This window comes from Corvus brachyrhynchos, unplaced genomic scaffold (genome assembly GCF_000691975.1).
Source record: "Corvus brachyrhynchos isolate BGI_N302 unplaced genomic scaffold, ASM69197v1 scaffold42, whole genome shotgun sequence".
NCBI lineage: Eukaryota > Metazoa > Chordata > Aves > Passeriformes > Corvidae > Corvus > Corvus brachyrhynchos.
Genome location: NW_008237242.1, coordinates 1,147,544 through 1,168,396, shown reverse-complemented (window position 1 = coordinate 1,168,396; position 20,853 = coordinate 1,147,544). Strand labels below are relative to the sequence as shown.

The following is a 20,853-nucleotide window of genomic DNA, read 5'->3' as shown; positions in this document are numbered from 1 at the left end:
CACAGCCACACTTGGGCCACCACCCCGCTGGTGTTGGTGGCTGAGCCAGTGCTGCTTCTCGCTGGATAATCCCTCCCCTGCCCCCGCCCGTGGCCCCGAACCAGCCCGTAGGGTAAGGGGTGTTTGGAGGATATAGCTTGGGCAGCTGTGAGCAGCGCATGCAGCTGCACTTTACCTGGATAACGCAGAAATTAGAAATGTAGTTGTGTCTGATGGGGTGAACACAGACTGGCAAGAAGTCTCCCAGAATAATTCAAAAGTGCGTTCCCTGGATAATTTACAAGTGCCCAGGCATAATTTGAGCACTGTGAGCATAGTGAGAAAGGGATAACAAAGTGTATGCACATTCTAGGATAAAAACTTGCAAGTTTCATTTTAGAAGGGTCCAAACTGAACTCTTAAAACATTTATTTTAAATAAATGAAATATGAAAATACTATGAACTTATTTGTATATAACAATAACACTTTAATATTTAGTCAAGGAACCATGAAATCTAAAAACTTGCTACTTACATTAAGAACTCACCCATTACAACTCAGAACTTCAATGATAAGATGACAAATTCTCTGAGGGATATGGAAACGCTCATACGATCATGGTGTGGCTCTTTGGTGAGTGGAAGAAAACTAGGATATAGGAATTGTGGCTTGCACTCCTGCTTTTTGCAGGGCATGAGAGTTCAGGAGTGTCGGGACATAGGAAAGCATGGAAAACGTGTTTGTCTGAATTCAGCATCACTAAGATCTGCCTGGGGCTCGGAGTCAAAGCAAAGGATCAGCTGAACTCGTCCATTCTTTTTCCTGGAATACCATTAACACATGCATTTGGCAGAATGTCCTGCTGCTAACTAGCACCAGATGAGCCAGACCTGATTAAAAACTTTTTTTTTGACATGAGCCACAAACACATTTAAGAACTACTTTAGTGCTGCAAGGTATTTCATGTTAGAGCTAATGTTCAGCACAACCTAATTATTCCACAGTAATAATATTCTTACTAGTGACACCACATAAGCAAAACAAAGGCTAAAGATTGACTCAGATTTCAAAAATTAAATAGTTTTTTTTAATGGCCACACCTCACTAAAATACTTAGGCGAATATTTCCCATGCCTACTTTATACACATTAGAGTTGTTAATATAAGCAATAAAGAACCTCAAAAATACAAAAGGGTGTTACTGAATCATTTAAAAAAATACTTATAATTACAGTTCTGTCAAAAACTATTGTGATCTTGAAAATATTCAAGAATTATTCTGCAATTTTACAGTACTGAAGTGGAAGATTAAAAATAATAATTTCATTTTTATTTAGATTGTGGAAGTGTCTGTGTTTTCTTAAAAAGTACAATATGGCTAGTGTTAATTCTAAGAGCTTGACAATACCCCTTTGTTAGGTAAGCTGCTGCAACAAGTTCCATGTACAGATCCTGTACTCAAAGGGAAAAAGTAGGAAGAATAAAAAATTCAATAATCTTATAGTTACATATGTAAAAATCTATAGTCATACAGTGAAAAAATACTACAAAGCTATGTCAATACAAAGGAGTAAAATTGTGTCACTGGATCAATTACTGCACTGCAGCACTTTAACAAAAACCAAAACAAAACCAAACACTTTTTCATGTAGAAAAATTCTTGTCTTGGTATGTGCTGTTGCTAATGATGTGGTTCATGCTGGTAAAACTGCAGTTGCTACTCAGAGGTTGAGCCCTGCACTGGGGTGCCACTGATGTCAAGTCTGGGCCCTCGACTTCGTGGTGCAGAGAACAACCAGCCCACGTCATGCACAGCAAACAGGAGTGTTTCCCAAAACGGGGCACTGCTACCTTCTCCTTTCACAGCAGGTAACCAGAGTATTTGTGATTGGCAAAACCAGACTAGGTATTACTCTGTGTACTTTGGGAGGGCAAAATTCAACTCTTAACTAGTAAGAATCATATTCGATTTATTTAATAATCTATAATCAATTTTATAACTGTAAATTATATAACAGCCATCACATCCCATCAAGGAGCATGTATGCCACTGGCATATCATACAACATAGTAATGGTCTAAATCCTCTCAACTAAGACAACTTTAGACTTCAGGTTTATATTGTTTAATTATAGTTTCTTTCTGATAATTTTATTCCAATAAATACCAAGCAAATTGAAATAAATCCCCATCTTTGCTATTGGAAAAGCCACATGACAGGAAATGAACAAGGAAATATTTGTATTACCTACTAAAAATAAGATGCTTTAATATAAATCGCATCAGAAATTACTAACAGCCAACTTAATTCTAAACTGCAACTGTATGAAATCCTTGGGTTTATCACTTAGGAGTTTCTTGGTGAAGAATTTTCAACTCTGCTTATCAGTAATATGTGACATGTCATATAACCCCTCTATCCTCCGAGTATGAGTTTGACACTATAAAAGCTGCACCTGGCCCTGAGAAATATAGTCTTTCATTGTTTGCTACAAAAATGTCCTGTTTCCAGAGCTGCAGAGGACTGACTCCTGCTTCTTCTACTTCTCCCTACTTTAACAATACTGATCTTAGCCCAAGAGGTGGCTTTTTGTATAGTGAAGAAAACACTATCAACACTATCAAAAAAAGAGGTGTGAAAACATTTCTGTTAAGAACAATTCCAGTGGTGAAACAGCAAAAAGGCATTCTCCAACAATTTACTAACTGGATTCTGAGGAGTTATTAATAATTAGTTTAATGTGTTGTTTGGTTTTTTTAACGTATGAATATTTTGGAATACTGTAACTATTCCTCACAAATTGAATAATGTATTAGAATTCTGCAAATCAGTTTCATAAAAACAGCCTCCTACGATATATTAAATTTTTAAAAGAAACAAAACATAATAGAAAAATAATTATGTTGAGAAACACCTGTTTTTGATAAATACATTTGAGAAGACAGCATGGTTTAATAGACTCCTAAAAAGTTTAGCTTTATTTTAGATTTTTCCCTGTTTTTAAATATGCTGCTTTTCTTACTCTCTAGGAAGATGAACTGCTTATGAAAGGTTGTGGCAAGGCAGTTGAAGCAAATGCTTCTGGAAGATTTCAATAGCATTTTTTCAATTTACAAAATGTGAAAACATCTTTCAATTAGTAAAAAAATTAGTCTAATATACAAACTTTAAATAAAAAAATTCATTTGTGAAGGAATGTAGTGTAATTGCCCAGACTCATACCCATTCACACCTCAGATACTGGTAGCTAGCTCCTCTTGACACAAGCCTCTCTGTACTAACCCAGAGAAATGCATACATGGCCAGTTCGCCCAAGCAGGAGTCATTCAGCTTTCCCAAAATTTGAACTATCATAAATTACCATTTGGACAGCATTAGAAAGAAATTGAAGCATACAAGGAATAAACTATAGTTTCTTTTTATATCAAAATGTACTCTTGAAAATGTGTTTGGCACAGTGCTAAATCATATAGTTAATACTAAATATTGCAGGATACAATAAAACCCTGGAGTTAACTTGTGTTTACACCCTTTTAGGGATAAAAATAAAAAGATACCAATTATTCAGAAGTCAGCCTATACAAACTGTATAAACAATATTTTATGTCTTGTTTTGAAAACCACTGATATAGTAAATTTTACATAAAAGACTGCAAAATAATATAAATGGATTTAAACAGATCTTTACAATAAGAAATTCAAATGGAAACAGACAAGTAACAAAGAGAAGTAAAAAAATTTATTGCAGTATTCGTTCCACCAGATTTGCTGGGGATCCCTTTTCTTGTATTATTTCAGGGTGACCTAATACATCAAAATCTACATTTACAAAAACTCCTCCTGCAGATAGGTCATAGATACTGCATGCTTTTTTTTCTTTTTTTTTTTTCTTCAACAGAATAAATTATATATCCAGGAGATTCTGCCACTTTACAGCCTGGAAAAACAATGCTTCCCTGGAAACTGGGCTAAGCTAAAGAAAGCCATCCGCTGCTAGGTTAAACTCCAAGAACACTTTATTAAGAACATTAACAGACTAATTTCCAACATTCACTTGTTTATTTTTTTTAAACAGAAAGGTTTTTTTTTTTCAAGATATAAACAATTTTTTTGTTAAACTATAATACAGTGGGAGTAAAAATGAACTGAGAAGTTTCTGCTGCACAACAGCGAAGGAAGCTCCCACAAAAATGTTTACCAAACATTTCCTTCTTTTTTCCCCGCGTCCCAGGTTCCATTCTTACTCTTCATTTAACTGATTTTTTTTTGCCAGAAAGTTGGTATTTCAAGTTTTTCTGTTATTTCAATTCCTGTAAATTTGGCTGCATGTACAAATTCATTAGCTGGAAGTTCCATCCTTGGCGGCATACAGCGATCGTAAAGTCTGCACAACTTTATTAGTCAGCTTATTAGCACTCGTTAGAGCAATTTTTTTGTAAATAATGTCTGACTCTTTAATAGTGTCTACCCAAGGCACCAGTTTGCGGCCATCACGGCGCTTAGCCTCAGTCCAGGAGCCACTGTAGGAGCCTGCCATCCACTGAACACTGAAGCCATTGCTGGTTTTCTGTACTACTCTTGCAATTTGTGGTCGGTCTTTGTACTTTGGACAGCAAATAGCGATGACATCCATGACATCAACACTTTCATTCATCTGTGCTGCCAACTCCGTAGAGTCTGAATTTCGTTTTGACCTTCTCAATGACTAAAACATTGGGGGGAAAAAAGACCAAGTGTTACACAAAAGAACTTTAGTGAAATTATTGCTTTTATTGCTTTTAATCCCTTGACGCCGGGAGTTGGGATTCCCCGGCACACATTCCATTGCCGGCAATGAGACGCACCGCGACCGCCAGCGCCAAGGGGTTAACATATCCTTGTAAAACCACATACTCTTAATTTGTACCCGTGTCTTTATCTCTTATTGATATATAAAATTATATATACACACGAATCATAAAGCTACATAAAAACTTGGCAACAATAAAAAGGATAACACACAGTACATTCCAAAGGAAAATTAATAACTTTTTATACGGGATAAATCTCATTTTCTAGTTTGGTTTTTTTTATTGTCTTTTCTGTTAAACTTTCTACAAAAGTTGTATAAACGGTTAAGTAGAGAATCTCTATCTACAAAATGCTTTCTTTCATGTGGATTACATTACTTGGTGTACATTTAATATAATAAACTGACATTTATAAGCACATAAAAATCATTTTACGTAATACGCTGCGAAATACGTTGACTCCTCCTCCGCCTCACCCCTGAAGTGCCTCCTCCTCTATCCTCCCCATCACTTTCATCATCCTCTGTCTCAGCTGCATTGTTTTTAGGGCTGCCTCCTCCAAGCAGCGAGGTAATTGCTTTGTTGCGAGCATTTGTGCTAGCTGACACCTCTCCGTCTTCTTCCTCTTCATCAGGATCCAAATGTTCCATAAGGAGCTTGAACTATTAAAAAAAAAAAAAAAATCAGTTCACTTTGTAACTTTAAAAATGGACATTTATATCACACCACATTATGTTAGAAACAAAATGCAATATAAAGAAACAGGGTAAAACAAACAGTAGACAACTTCAACCGATTTTGTTGTGTTCTACAAACTTAACTTTCTGATTTTTTTTTTTTCTTGGAGATACATAAAAGCTTTCTTCCTGTGTTTTCCAAAAGGCAAGTTTTCTCAAACTTATTGTTATTGTTGGGAGGTGAGGGGCAGTTAATAAACTACATCCAGTCTCTGTTCCCAGATGGAAACAGTCAGGAATAAAGTGAACAATTAATATGGGACAGGTATACAACATGGATGCCAGAAATTAGAAAATACTCTATAAAGATGAACCTCCTTTACTTGAAATTATCATTGAGTTTAAACTTATTAGAAATCTTTGAAATACAGTTCTGCTAAACATCCTGAAAGGAAGATCACACATCATATCAGACAACCAGGAACTTAACATTTTGAAGTGTACTTTCAAGTTTATATTGCATTAAAGATTTCAGACTTTCTGCAAAGCAACTTTACTTACATCTAAGTACTGTTTTACTATACTCCTCTTCACTTCTTCCGTGATCTTGGAATTAGCCATATCACTCCGCAGAAAATCCAAGGTTTGTTTTGGATGGAAATGCACTCCTGTCTTCCTGTTTATAGCTTTATCATAAACTTTCGCAGATTCAGATGGAGAATATTTTTGAATTTTACTGTTTAAAGAAAACAAAAGAGAAGATCTTTCAAGGAAAGTCCAGAGTAATCTGAACAAAAAGCTTTTAAAATCTCCAATGTAAGTATTTATCTTTGAATTATTCCATATACAATAGATAGCCTGGTAAGAAATAAAATAATTTGGTTTTTTTAAGCCAAAGTTTCATTACATTCAACGTAATAAATTTGTTTTCTCTGTTACACAAGCAAATCTATTGCTTAAACAAGTAGTTACAATCAGCTTAAATAAATAGAAAAAACTCCCAAACAGCTTACTGCATTACAAGTGTCCTACTACCTAAATAGCCTTACCTATCAGAGAATCCACAGAGGTTCTTTAGATGCTGTTTCAGCATCAGAAGTAATAATATGCCTTGGGAGACATTAGCAAATTCAATTAAAGGAGCCGAATTTTCTGGTAAACATTTCATCACTGCATTTATATCATTTTCTTCATCAGAATCTGAATCAGAGTCCACTCGTTTCCGTAACCTCCGAGGCTTAGAAGCTTCCTCCTCACTTTCACTCCCGCTACCACTGTTACTGTCACTCTCAGTCTCCTCATCCGATGAAGGCTTTCTTTCCTTTTTTTTGTCTTTCACCATAGACTGCAAGACAGATAAGTTAACACACATTCCAAAATTAGAGTAAGTAACATCATGTATGTTCCTAAAATAATCTGTCCAAAAATCATTAGTGGCTTAAATTAGCAAGAATTACCTGAACAATGTTATTAATTTATAATTTGATAGTCTTAAAATTATTTATGGCAAAAAGATACTGAAAAATTTATCCAAAGCCCAGATTTTCTTGTGAGGTGCATACAAAAGGAAGTGAAGCAACAAGCACTCCCCTAGTATGTGATCACTAAAAGTTTATTTTATTAATTATAATTATTAATTATATATATATATATATGAATATTCATATATTCATATTACGCTGAAGTTCATTAGCAGTGACAGCAAAACACAAGTAGAAGGCCAAACACAATAAATCAGGAAGAAAATTCTGGTTTTCTTTCACCTGAATATAATTTCAGTGTATCATGGAGATTTTCACATGTATTTTGGGTACAGACTAGTCCAAGCTGGTTTTAAATCCTCATCTCTTAAAACTCTGTGACACTAATTGCACTGCTGACCAAAGTGATCAAATTAATAATGAATTAATAATGATTAATAATAATCAGCTGCCCTATCCCTGGCAATGTTCAAGGCCAGGCTGGGTGGGGCTCTGAACAACCTGGTCTAATGGAAGGTGTCCCTGCCCATAACAGGCAGCTGGAATGCGGTGATCTTTAAGGTCCTTCCAACCCAAGACATTTTATGATTCTATGATTAGTTCTACTACTTGTACATCTTCAAAATTTCACACATGCATTATTACTGCACATAGTATGATTTTTCATGACACAGACCTAATCAAGATCTCAACCTTTTGGTGCTGGGTGCTACACACTGGTTCTCAACCTGAAGAATGCATCGTCTCTTTCTAGCAGATTAAAAATCAACTTTGGTAGGGTGAGAGTTTAAAGCACAGTACTTTTCAGGCAGTGAACTTTCAGGCATCAACTCTGACTTGTATTTATTAGTCAAACTGGACATTCTAGAAACTGGTTTGGTTCCTGACAATTTGCATCTTCTACGGTAAAAGTCATTTAGGAAAGGAAGACACTGAAGTCTTTAAGAAGCAGAGGACTCTCCCTTACACGCTTGTGTGTTGCCATAACAACAGGCACTCTATCATGATTAAGGTTCTTATGTGCTCCCTTAAGAAATACTGCCCGCTCCTCTCTTGCAATAAACAGTGCATTTTAAATCTCTCAGGCAACACGAACGCAACTGCCATCAGCTACTTGACAATGAAATAAACTGCAAACTGGATTTTATTGTTAAAATTTTACAAACAACCATGACAAACTAGTATTCCATGATGATTCTGGGCTCATGTACTTTCAGATGCATACACTCAAGTGTTATTCAGCCATACTGGGAAATTATATAGACTTGATCTCAAAACTCGTAATTCTTTTTTAATAATATAAGCATCAATGTAAGTAAAGTTTTCTAGTGTCTACCAGATACAGGTCAGAACAGACTTGTTTTATTACTGTTGGTTACATGCAAAGTAATGCAACTGGTTCACACCATAATAATGGTACTGCATCCATTGAAAAATTGACCACATTATAGAGAAACTTATTTCCACCATAATAAATATACTAAAATATAAATGCACATACCTCTTTAAATGACTGTAGTAGGTTGCTACCAGAAACTGATAGCGTAATGTCTATATGATGCATTATAAACAGTGGCTCTTCCTGTGTTTGGTAAGGAAAACAGGCTAGATTGTCCGCTATGTACAAAAGCATATTCACCTCCGTTTTCTGAAAGTTAAAGAAAAGATTACATATAAATACACGTACAAATATCTTGGATTCATACACCTCTCCTGTGTTCCTAATGGTATAGAGCAAAAAACATGATCACAATTTTTTTCTATATAGCCCCCAAACCCACTCTAAACAACATATATACATGCAAAATTTAGTCATACCTGAAGATACACTAATTCTGATCAGTCCAAAGTGAGTATAAAAAGGTACAGAATGATGTAACATGCATTCTATTACACAGAATACCTTATATACCTTATATTTATACCTTACATTACAAAGCAAAAAATGTACATTGGGGACAAAGCTATCAATAATTATGTCATAAAAATACATCATAAAAGGAGAATTTAAGCTTGTAACACTGCATTTTAACTTCTTTTTAAGTGAAGGAAATGTGGTGCTTACTGCAGTATCATCAAAGAGGTTGAGTAAGGAAATTAGAAAGGCTCGTCTGTGTTGACGGTTCCCTCGAATCATGGAGTAGAGGTGTGAACACAGTGCACTGGACGATTCATCATGTCTAAAACCTCTTACAGGATCTTTTGGGCAGGTATTAATTGCCTGTTGTACTTGGTAAGACATCTTCATACCAGCCACTGCTTTCATCTGAAATGGAAATGTATTTATTTTTATTCAAAGCATTGCATCCAAGAAGTACAACTGATTCCTTTTAAAGGGATGCTCATTCAAGACTTAAATTTAAAACATGCACTGAGGCAATACTACTTTTCAAGGTGGCAAACAGATTTGAGCTGTCAAACAGAACTTGTGGCAGAGGTCAGAATGTCTTGTGAACTGCTTTGACTGTAAATTCTGCTAGGAATACACAGCTAATCTGTTAACCCACTACAGCCAGGTATTTAAATGACTTTCAAGAACACTGAAATGTTTTCATACATGAATAGAATATTTTACCAAATGTATATGCTTGGTATCACCTGTAGTGAAACCAATAACTGAATCCATATGAGCACAACAGGACTAACAAACAGAAAATTAGGTGGTTTGGGTTTTTTTTTTTATATATGCAAACATTTCCAGTTGATTTTACTCACTTCAGTGATCCTGCTCTTGTTTCAGAACACACTGAATCTCTAGTTAGGCTGCATATCAAACTGTCCTCATACTACATCTGTTGCTGTTCAGCAAAGTTGTCTATGTGTCTATACGCTGCCTTAAATCCCAGCTGCCTAACACAGCAAATTCCAACTGCTAGTCTTCACCTAATGGACGAGGTATTTGTTTGGATGCCACCAACAGTGCAATGCTCCAAATGCAGTGGAATACAAGGAAGGATATGTGAGAAGTCCTATAACATAGTACACACACTGAACCTAGACTGCGATCTTCCAAAATAAGGAGAATGGTGCAGCCTAATTTCAGAACTTAAGCAGAACTGGTGCCATGCCACAACTCCACATCCTTACGTAGCCCTCAGTTTTTCCTTTCAGCAAGGTTCATCAGATGTTTCCTATGCTCCTTCTGCTTAGATTATATTTTATAAAGCCTTGGTGACTTGCACACTCTAATATATATACTCTAAGGACTTCTTTTGACTGTTACATGGTATTTTCTTTTCTAGTCTACTGATACAGGAAAATCATTGCTAAACATTATGAAACACTTGTCACTTGGCAAAGGCTAAAACTGTTGAGTGTCCCTACTAACGTGACAGGCTAATAGGAATGTTCACTCTTCACATGACCCTTTTCACCATATATAAATGTTGAGTTAGCTTGCTAGTCCTTTTCACCTTATAAAATAAAGGCTCTTAAGTACTATTTAGTGTGGAAAACATTACTGTGAATCATAAAGGAAATTTTGATCTAGAAGAGACACTTCAAAATATATTATCCTTTCTGTTTCTCAGAAAAGAAATCTCCAAACAGGGAGAAGAGTCATCTTTTACAACTGCTTACAGTTACTGTTTATTCTTTTACTTTATACCCTTTTTCTGAAGCTGAAGCATATTCAACTGTTAAACCACTAGAGAACATAAGAGCATTTTGTATAATGTTAAATTAGAATTACTTACGTGAATGAACCCAGCATATTTTTTGTCTATTTCCACCAACTGTTGGTCAGCTTTATTTCGCATAGAGGGCTCTGGATCTGTGCCCATAGCAATTAAGTACGGCACGCACTTGAAAAACAAATGAAATGATTATTTAGAGGCATTGTACCTCCTCTTTCTCAGTTTTTTTTCTTTGTTTCTACTGAGGAAATTAGAATACGAAGGTCTATGCAACTTACTACCCTTTTTTAAGTAAATAGAACAAAATACTATGAGACACCAGCATTCTCACAAAGTTGTGTGAGATGTCAGGTAGTATTTCCCTTTTTCTCAATCTCTAAAGTCAACTTAAAATACAGAAAATTGCATTTAAAAACCCCCGAACAACCACTTATGACTGAACATGTGCAATGGTTGCAGTATCAAAAATTAATTACAAAACATTGTGTAAGCAAAGAATGATGGAGATGATGATTGAAGTTCTGACACTGACTGTGGAATTCCATATTGTTTGGAGGATATAGGGATTGAGGTGGAAGCAAGCTGACACAGGATAAAGAATTAAACAAAGAAAACATTTTGGCATATACCTCAAAGTTGTAACAGAAATATGCTCCAAAGTACATATCTACATGCTCTTTAGGCACTGCTTGGGCTTCTACATTTTAATCCAAAAATAGATAATAAAGCATTTGGAATCTCATGGGCTAACAACATAAGTCAGATTTCAAAATATATCTTCTGTAAAGGCCTCTTGCTACAGTAAGAAATCACTGTAACATAAGAGAAGACCTGGAAATTTATATAGTAAGTGTGAAAGCCTCTAAAAACATGAATAAAAGAAAGTCCCACCACAAAAGCCTATCATACCTGAACAGGATGGATGAGACCTTGGTTTAATGTCAGTGCAATGACATTTAGAGCAAAGTGGCGTACACTGGACTGGTTATGAAAGAAAGCCTCAAGGACCTGTTTGAGATATAGCTGCATGATGGAACTACTCATCCCTGAGGAAATATCACCCATTTCTTTCAGGTCTTCCTGTTTTGCTACTTTTTTCCCTGTAAAAAGGACAAAAGCAATAGCACACTCACCATAATGTAATCACTTTTTTTGCCATGACTTGATATATGCTGATCTTTAAGTTTCACAATAAATACACATTTCAGCTGTCTTAAAATAGGTTTATGATCTCATGAAACACAGAACAGCTAATGTATAAATATATATAAAAAACTAGAGAGACAAAATTTTAATTCAAGTCTTAATTCCTTAATAAAGGATTTCTAAAAATGTAGTATTTATTTTTTTATCTGCAAATTAAACTTAGAGGGTTTTTTGATAAAAATTATTATTACCAGCATTACAGCAATTATGAATTCTGGATTGCTTCCAGTATTTATACATCTTGGAAGTAAATAATACATCTATGCATATACCTCTTTTTAAATCATTCTAAGATACTTCGGGTACAACACTACTGATCTGGTTACAATTTTAAGTGACTCGGTGCAGATATATAGTGACTGTATGCAACAAAGTCAGGTTTTGCAAGGATCATGAGCACAGAAGAACTCAGCACTTACAGTCTCTATCTGCCTGCTGCATACGTGTATCCTCCTCCTGCAAGTAGGTCTGGAGGTTTTTTAACACCTGGATTTTTAAGTTTACAGAACAGTTCTTATCTGAAAGAATGCTGTTGTACAGAGTCTTCACTTCCTGTTCGAACATTAAACTTGGGTGCTGTATAAATGCAAATCCTAAGGGTGGAGAAAAGAGGAAATGGTTCTCATTATTATAATCTAGAAATTGTATTTCTGCTTTTTAAGTCCTTCAGAAGAAAGGTATGACATTTATCTCCTCCCAGCAGCATGGCTTTTTCTAGTCCAAACAGTATCGTGTTTCTGTACGGACACCATCCATTGCTTACAAGGAGTTCTGATAGCCATATCAGTTCTATTAACCACAACTCTGTTTGATGGATAAAATGCAGTGTTGACCCAGGGCAGCTGCACAGAAAGTTATACAGGTCTGGAACCAGGTCCAGTGTAGTGGCCTGCATCTCAGTGACTAGGAGCTATCATAAGAACAAGAAAGGAACATTACCAAAAATTATCTGTTATTTTTCTAATACAGACAATCTAATACATTTAGAGACAAACATTTTGTTGCAACTGTAAAATGTGACTCACATGGATGCAGAGAAAATGTGGAAAAATTGATAAATATCATGAGTATTTAACACTGTAATAGAAAAAATAATCTCCAGGGAACACAGTAAAATTTATACCTCTTGCTGTCGTTATTCATATACCTATTGTAGTCTTCTCTTGAGGACTGTCTGTGTTGGATGACTATGTGTGTTGGATGACACACACTACAGAACTGTTTTTAGCTGTAGTCAAGGAACTGGCTGTCCTTAAGTCTGTATTTAATAAAAACTTTTCTAAATTACTGGTAGTGTATACCATTTTAGATAATGTATGTAGATTTAGAAGTGCTGCTGACTACAGAGTATCTTAGAAAAACAGTAATGGGAACATAACATCCTAATTTAATTTACATTTAACTATTTCATTTTTTTAAGACTGTTTAGGAAAAGAAGACATTAGATGCATTTTCTATGACCACAAAAAATTCAGATTTTAAATGAGCACACAGAAAATATAGGAACATAAAAGAAAAATGGGGGAAAAAATGAAAGCAAATAAAATTGCGAAAGCAATGTATAAAAATAGCTGTAACAGAGGGAAGGTTGAGTCAAGTTTTTAAAATAGGCTCCATACACACGAAAAGACAGTGTAGGTAAAGGCTAAGTCCAAGGCAAGCCCTCAGTGTGTTTCAGATCTCATTTCAGTCCCAAAACAAGAAGGAGAGAAGCAGGTGAGATGAAGGGAAAAAGAGAAGAAAAAGGAATTATGGTGTCTTTGGACTATGTGGTATGATTGTGCAGTCTATAAAAGTGCATATTGATGTTTGTAACTTGACCACCTCTGTGCAGAATCCAACCCATTTCTTATGGTTAATTTTGAAAATGAAAGGCACATGGACATATGTGTAACGACTCATAAAGCTTTTTTCTTCATTCACTTTAAGAAGTCTAAACCACCAGTATTTTCAGAGAAATTTTTACTTTTCCAGCCCCAGTTAACTGGGGAAGAACTCTTACTTGGCATAAGAGGCTGTCATAGCAGATGAAAGGCACCTGCTATATGTTTTTTAAAGACTGAATTAACATCTGAGAGATGCTGTCACACCATTTCTCTTCACACCTTTGTTTTCACTCTGTTAAGAATCTTTAGAGTAAGCACTGAACTTGGTTGAGTAAAATGTTAACTGTTAGATACTTAAAAGTTTAGCTAAATTTATTAACAAAATCTTATATCCTCAACTTGCTTTGCAAGTACACATCTGGAAAAGAAGCATAATCACAATTATTAACCTCAGGATTAAGCTTAATCCCTCAACAGCAGTGGCACATCCCAAGGCAAAGGCTAAAACTGTTGAGTGTCCCTACTAACGTGACAGGCTAATAGGAATGTTCACTCTTCACATGACCCTTTTCACCATATATAAATGTTGAGTTAGCTTGCTAGTCCTTTTCACCATACTGCTGCTCAAAAACATTGAATGAGTTCGGCAACTTTGCTCAGTGACCAGCCTGAGGTGGGCATTTGCACTGCTAACACATCGCCATACACACATACACAACAGCTATCTTCAGAATCAGTACTTGGATGAAATCAATGTATCACTGAAAACAGTGAGGTTTAATTAAAATAAAGACTGACACGCTTACAGGCAGAAAAAAAAGTCTGAAGAATGGCTACTGACAAAACGGATCACAGTTCAGTCTATAATTCAGAAACATTTTTGGCAAATGTGACATACTGTATATCCATGAGCAGAGTGATCATGTCTATGGTTAGGAATACAGACCCTACCCCACATGCAATATTCTGTAGAGTGCAATTAAACTGGACTGGACTATAGTTAAGTGTTGTATACATTGACATAATGCCTAGAAAAACTCCAAGCAGTCCAGAGAACCATAGCATTGCTCCTGCAACAGAGGCAACTCCAGTGCCATTAATCCTGCTCAGCTGCCTGAAATGGTTTCTCATAGAATATGAAATGAAGATTCAGTCTTGATCCTTATCCTCAGAACCCTCACTAGCCTGAATTAGAGTAGGATATCTGAAAAGCCACCTAAATAGCAACACAAAGAGGCAAATTCTTGTCTGTAGTTAAATCATACAACAGAGGCTCTCATGCCTCGGAGACAATTTATTTTAGACCAAACAATAACCATGAACTGAACTCTTCTAGAAACCAAGACCAATCTGCCCAAACAAGATTTTCTCCAATTTATGATTTTTGTCCCTAAATCAGTGGAAGTTCATTTTCTACTGCAAATCACTGAAATGACATATTAATCCCACAAAGGCCATCCAGCTACTATGAACTGCAGAGTTCCCTTGACTCCTGCAGAATGTCTGCTCCTACCCCTAAAATGTTCAAAGTTTTTCCATCTTTTTTTACCTTGTAGACTGGAAAACAAGGTTTGGAGTTAAAACATACTTGCATGTGGAGAAAAAAAATAACATCTTCATTACCTTGGAAATTTGCTGCTCTCTACAACTTGGTCACACATCAAAAGGCATTCGCTGTCAAAAGCACCCAGTCTGCTGCAGAATTATGCAATTAGCAACCCTTTGACAGCTTTTCTATGGCCAGTTCTCAAACAAAATACAGACTAAGTTTTGATTTTAAGCGACCTCTCTTGTGACTGCACAAATACATGAATTCCTACTGATACACATGGATTTTTACCAGAGCAGAATAAAAAAAACTATTAATTTCTTACCAAGACCAATAATGGCTTTTGTCTGTACTTCTTCATCTGAATGCTTTGTAAAATACATCAGCAGTTCAAGTACTTTATCCTTAATGTTAACCTGAGCAAATTAAAACAAAAATAATAGCCATTTGAAGACGAAACAGATGTTTTTAATCTTTTATAAAAAGCATATCTATCAAAAAGAAAAGGAGAAACACAACTTCACTGCATAGTCCTTGCAAAATCATGTATTAAAAACCAGAAAGCTATACCATATGCATTATGGAAAAATATATAGCTTTGGGGGACTAGGAATAATGTGCTTTCAAATTAAAGCAGAGCATTCATTATAAGACATGGAGAATAAATGTTATTTTACCTTACTGTTGCCCTTAAAATCTTCCTGATCAAAATCAAAATGTCGACACAGTGCTCCAACAGTGAAAAGTGATCTAAGGAGTGCTGGTTTATTGGCAGTAAGTATTGTACTGTTGGGGTCTTCTTGATGTTGATTTTTTAATTTAGAAAGTGCACCTGCAGTAAAATAAAAGTTTTTATCACAGTGTTTAATTGTGGTATATCCCTAAGATAAGAGTTGTAGTCAATACTGACAAGTGACAATTACTTTTTATGATTTTACTTACCATAGTATCTATTAAAACAGGCCCACACAAATTTATAGTTCTGAGTGACCTTGTTCACAACAGCCCCAAGACAGCTCACACAGTGCTGAACAACCTAGGAGCAAGAAAGAACAAATGTATTATCTATTTAGAAGTTTAAATTGAGCTTTTTGTGAAGTTATGCAGGAAAAACCTATGCTGAACTAAAATTAACAATCTAATATCATGTGATGTCCATCCCTAGACTGCTCTGAAAACCTGCTCAAACTCATTAAAATACAGCAAAACCAGTGCAAACCCCCGTAAACCAAGTACACTGATTTTTCATGACTCAGAAGTTATCTTCATAATAAAGACAAGACTGTCTTTAAACCAAAGTCATGTGAAATGTAATCAGTAGAATAGTAGCAATAAAAAACTTACTGTCATGCCATATTTGATGATGAGTTTCATGAGGTCTTCCTCAATAGTGGCAAGAAAGGTCTCACTTGGGTGCTCCATTAGCGGCACTACAAGCTCTAAGATTTTTGCAACATTGCAGATCACCATGAAATCATTCTGGGTCTGAAAAAACAGCATTTATGGTGTTTAACATTTCTGGCCATGGATATGCTAAGTACTATTAATATGCACTGGTAGTTGAAAACTCCAACTTATTTAAGGTATTTGGTAAACATCTAAAAGAATATTTATATATTTTACACCTGCTATTAAATGACGTATTACTATGAAATTCAGTTCTATTTACTACAGGTATTCTGGGGAAAAAAGTCTGGATGAGCAGGATACACCTCTTATCAAGGCTGCATCAGACCTGAAAACCTTTGGGTCTGGTAACTTTCTGCAGTCCTACAAGAAATCTAGGAACTCTTTCTGAGATATGCACACTAGAAACACAACACCTGAAAACAGGTATCAGCAACAACATGAAGTTGTGCTATGACTTAATGCACCTTAAACAAAAGGTAATAATTTGCACAAGTGTAGAAATTACAATTAAAATTACTACTGGTTTGCATTATTGTGACTGTATGTATATGTTAAGTGTGGAACCTATGGAAAATATTTATCTATTAAAGAGACATCCTGCTAGAAATGGACTTTTGACAAATCCAGCTCGCTAATCAGGATAAATCCCTAATGCTAGTATCAAGCCATTTGACATGTTCAAGCTGTCAGTGGTAATTCTATGATTCATCTCAACCATGTGTAAATACAAACCATACGCAACCCACTAAAGGAGCTGCAGCAAGTAAATATTTAGATAACTCTAAATACTGTTTGTTCAGAAGCAGCTCTAAGAGTCTGTTGTAAATGTGCCTAGAGAAGGTGGAAAATGGCTGGAAAATGCCAGGCTGTACCTACAACCTACGTTGGTGAAAATTACCCCTTAAGCCTGCCCTGGGCAGCTTACCTATTGAAAGGGACTGCTGCCACCCACCCATGCTCATCCTCCTTGAGCCATGGGTGCATGATCCTGCCCTGCTCCTTCTAACAGATCAGGGTGCCAGATCAAAATGGCAGAAACCACTGCAAGGATTCAGAGACCTGAGCTGGGGAGGTTTTCAGTGTTAGCACTCTCTACAATGTCTTACAGAGGAATACAAGAGCACTAGAGCTAGAGAAGTGAGAGATGAAGTCTAGAAGAGAATGGAGTAAGACATTTTTCTTCTCATATATTTGCTATATATTAGATCACTCTATCTTATGGAACCTTACCCTTAGTCTTATGACTCATATGTTAAATATTAACTACTTTTAAGACCGTGACTGTAAACTAAATTTTAAGAAATTACTTCCTAACAGGAGAAAACCTGGTTTTTTCAGTTTCATTTGGCTGTAAAATATGGAGGGAGAAAGTGAGGAAGAACATCTTAGAAGCTACAGGGATCTTCAAAAGGATCTAGTAAGTTCCAAAGCTATGATGCCCATGAAAAAAACCCTACAATGTTAAGTTTTCTTTTCCTACCTTAAACTTCATCAAGTATTCAATATCGATGTTCATTTTCATGCTCAATTATCTAGAGAAAAAAAAGACTGATTTTCTCTACTTACACTACATTTAGTGGTCAGGTATGGCTGCATGGTCATGGCATGTTTGACCATTAGCTGGGGCCTTATTTTGCTGAATAAGAACAAAGTGGTTATGCAAGCAACCAAGCGACCAGAATTCACACCTTTATTGTCAGAATCTGCAAAAGATTAGAAAATATGAAAAGGATATTAAGACCAAATACTGTTTAAGCAGTGAAAAACATATGACCTAATGTTTAAGTACCTCTTTCATTGCATCTCTTTCAAGATCAAAACAGAATATTCTTATTAGAAATGGGAACATAATGTGTTAACATTTTTAAGAGACCACAAAAGACTTTCAAAAAGAAGTGAAGATGCATCAAAGACATCACTAGTTTTTAAACTCCCTACTGTAAATGTTAGACTAGCCCAGCTAATGATTCCTCTTACAAGGTAGAACATACTAATGCAAACAAAATTTGCCACGTTTGTTTTGGTTTTAGTGATCTGAAATTTAGAACAAGTTATTTTAAAAGTAGTTCTCCTATTGTACTTTGCTAGTGAAGATTAGGGAAGTTTTATTATTACACAGTGCTCAAAATTTCATAACTTAAGAGCAATGATTTATTACAATCAGCTTTATAACAGGAATTCTGGAACAGTAACTTCTTACAATGAAGTGATTTGAACAACTGTTACAGTATCATAAAAAATTCAAAGGATTTTAGCTGAGTTTTAAATAATATTACCTGATAAAGATTCTTCATATTTAAGAATGTGCTCAACCAAATTGTCAACAAGTTGAGTACAGGCTTTCTTCACAGGTTTATATGAGGCATCCTCTTCTGACTTCAACAGCTGTAGCAGATGAAACAGGAAATGGTTTAGTGTAAAGCTGCATTCATTTGCATAGGATACATGCTGGTTTTATAACAATAACTACAGATACACAAGAATTTTAGACTACAAAAGTATTTAATTCTCCATAAAACTTACATGGTGAAAAAAAATTATGGGAAGTAAAAATACAACATAAGTAAAGAAAAAGTAACTGCAATAAAAATCTGTAGAAGTTCTCCTGATTTTTCCATTGGGATGAAAGCTGCTTTATGCTTAATGAAATAATGCAGAAACTAACAGGAGTTAGAAGATTTTTTAAATGCTTAGAGAAATAAAGAGCAAATTCAAAACAAATGTTTTTGGCCCTATGCTAAAATACCAAATGAGGATCTAACATACCTGTGTATAAACATTTTATTCAAACTTTTTACATATGACTTTGGATACTAAAATTGTGTCCATGAAGATTCTTCTAGTATCTAAGAAGGATCGAGTCTGTATTATAGCCTTTTTTTCAGTGAAGAGGCTCTTAATGAAGAGGCTCTGATTTACTCATATCAAAGGATTTTTTGCTTGAAAATTAACCAGTGCATGCAAGATGTGCAGAATGACAACACAACTTAAGAGCTATAAACAAAGCAAACTTCTTAGAAATATTGGTATAAGTAGAATATAATGAAGAAGTAACTTATACTCTGAGGATTCACTGCTTCCATAAATTGTGTAGCAAAGACAATGAATGTGAAAACACACTTATCTACTGTTTAAAAAAAATCTACATTACTAGATACCTTATTTCAGAATTAAGTATCTTAGCTGTGGACTTTGTGTTATGTCAGTCATTACTGAAGAACCAATGAAATTAAAAACAAACACATGAAACTCATCCCAAAACCAAGAAGTGAAGTATTTTTAAGAGATCATTTGCAAAGACAGAAACTAACGTCAAAGAAAACTGCACCGAGAAAGATAGAAAAAAAGGTCAAATGTTTAAAGGGCAGGAATTGAATTTGTCTATTGTAGGACTGCTCTTGGAGTCCCCCCCCTTCCATGTGTTTTAGAAGCAAAAGGAATACTAAAATTCTAACAATGATTGTACTATACATTCAAAAATTTTTACTTACATTTTGAAGAAGCTGTTCAAACCAATCATACCCTGTATCTCTACAAGCTGCAACCTATAAGTATTTTTGAGAATAAACTGGTTAATAAAAAAGGCATATGAGGAAAAATTACTTCAATACAAATGTCATCTCAAAAGAACAGTAAACGTGCATACATTTTCATATGCATTAGGAACAACGGGGACCAGAAACTGTCTTCTACATTTGAAAAATAATTCCCACCATTTAAGTGACTCTATAATTTGTATTTCGTACAAATACAAATTTCAAACACAAGCCTACATGCTTTACTGGAGACTTGTCTCTAAGTGCAAGACAAACTTCTGTTTTGTAGAAAATTTTGCACGAATTTAAGTACAAATTTGACACTTTGAAAATGGACATGCATGTATATCATAGAATCACAGGATCTCTCAAGTTGGAAGGGATCCACAAGGATCATCAAGTCCAACTCCTGGTCCTGCAGAAGACACTCCAAGAGTCACACTACGTGCCTGAGCGCATTGCCTAAACTCTTCTTAAACTCTGCCAGGCTTGATGCTGTGACCACTTCCCTGAGGAGCCTGTTCCAGTGCCCAACTACCCCCTCTGGATGAAGAACCTTTTCCTGATATCCAACGTAAACCTTCCCTGACACATCTTCAGGCCATTCCCTTGTGTCCAGACACTGGGCACCAGAGAGGAGTATACACACACACATATTTATTTATTTATTTATGTGTATATATACACATATTTTTATATAACCAAACCAAGCCTTCACTGGTATTGTATGCCAGGAACAGCACACAGGTGCTTCAAATTAG

General features: G+C 35.5%; 1 protein-coding gene across 3 annotated transcripts in view; it reads right to left on the bottom strand.

Annotated features, from left to right (window-relative positions):
* Positions 1–1,926: 1,926 nt before the first annotated feature.
* NIPBL (NIPBL, cohesin loading factor) overlaps positions 1,927–20,853 on the bottom strand; it is a 110,796-nt gene continuing 91,869 nt past the window's right edge. For 2 of the 3 annotated variants that reach the window (XM_017730231.1, XM_017730233.1), the window contains 16 exons: positions 20,048–20,101; positions 18,833–18,941; positions 18,123–18,259; positions 16,491–16,631; positions 16,089–16,182; positions 15,824–15,978; positions 15,472–15,562; positions 12,191–12,364; positions 11,475–11,665; positions 10,626–10,733; positions 8,996–9,196; positions 8,432–8,578; positions 6,499–6,794; positions 6,011–6,185; positions 5,249–5,434; positions 1,927–4,687 (listed from right to left, as the gene is read on the bottom strand). In XM_017730231.1, the coding sequence (XP_017585720.1) occupies positions 4,322–4,687; positions 5,249–5,434; positions 6,011–6,185; positions 6,499–6,794; positions 8,432–8,578; positions 8,996–9,196; positions 10,626–10,733; positions 11,475–11,665; positions 12,191–12,364; positions 15,472–15,562; positions 15,824–15,978; positions 16,089–16,182; positions 16,491–16,631; positions 18,123–18,259; positions 18,833–18,941; positions 20,048–20,101 (2,625 nt within the window). In that variant the 3' untranslated portion in view covers positions 1,927–4,321. Of the gene's footprint in view, positions 4,688–5,207; positions 5,435–6,010; positions 6,186–6,498; positions 6,795–8,431; positions 8,579–8,995; positions 9,197–10,625; positions 10,734–11,474; positions 11,666–12,190; positions 12,365–15,471; positions 15,563–15,823; positions 15,979–16,088; positions 16,183–16,490; positions 16,632–18,122; positions 18,260–18,832; positions 18,942–20,047; positions 20,102–20,853 lie in introns of all 3 variants that reach the window. The other variant, XM_017730232.1, reaches the window with a different exon arrangement.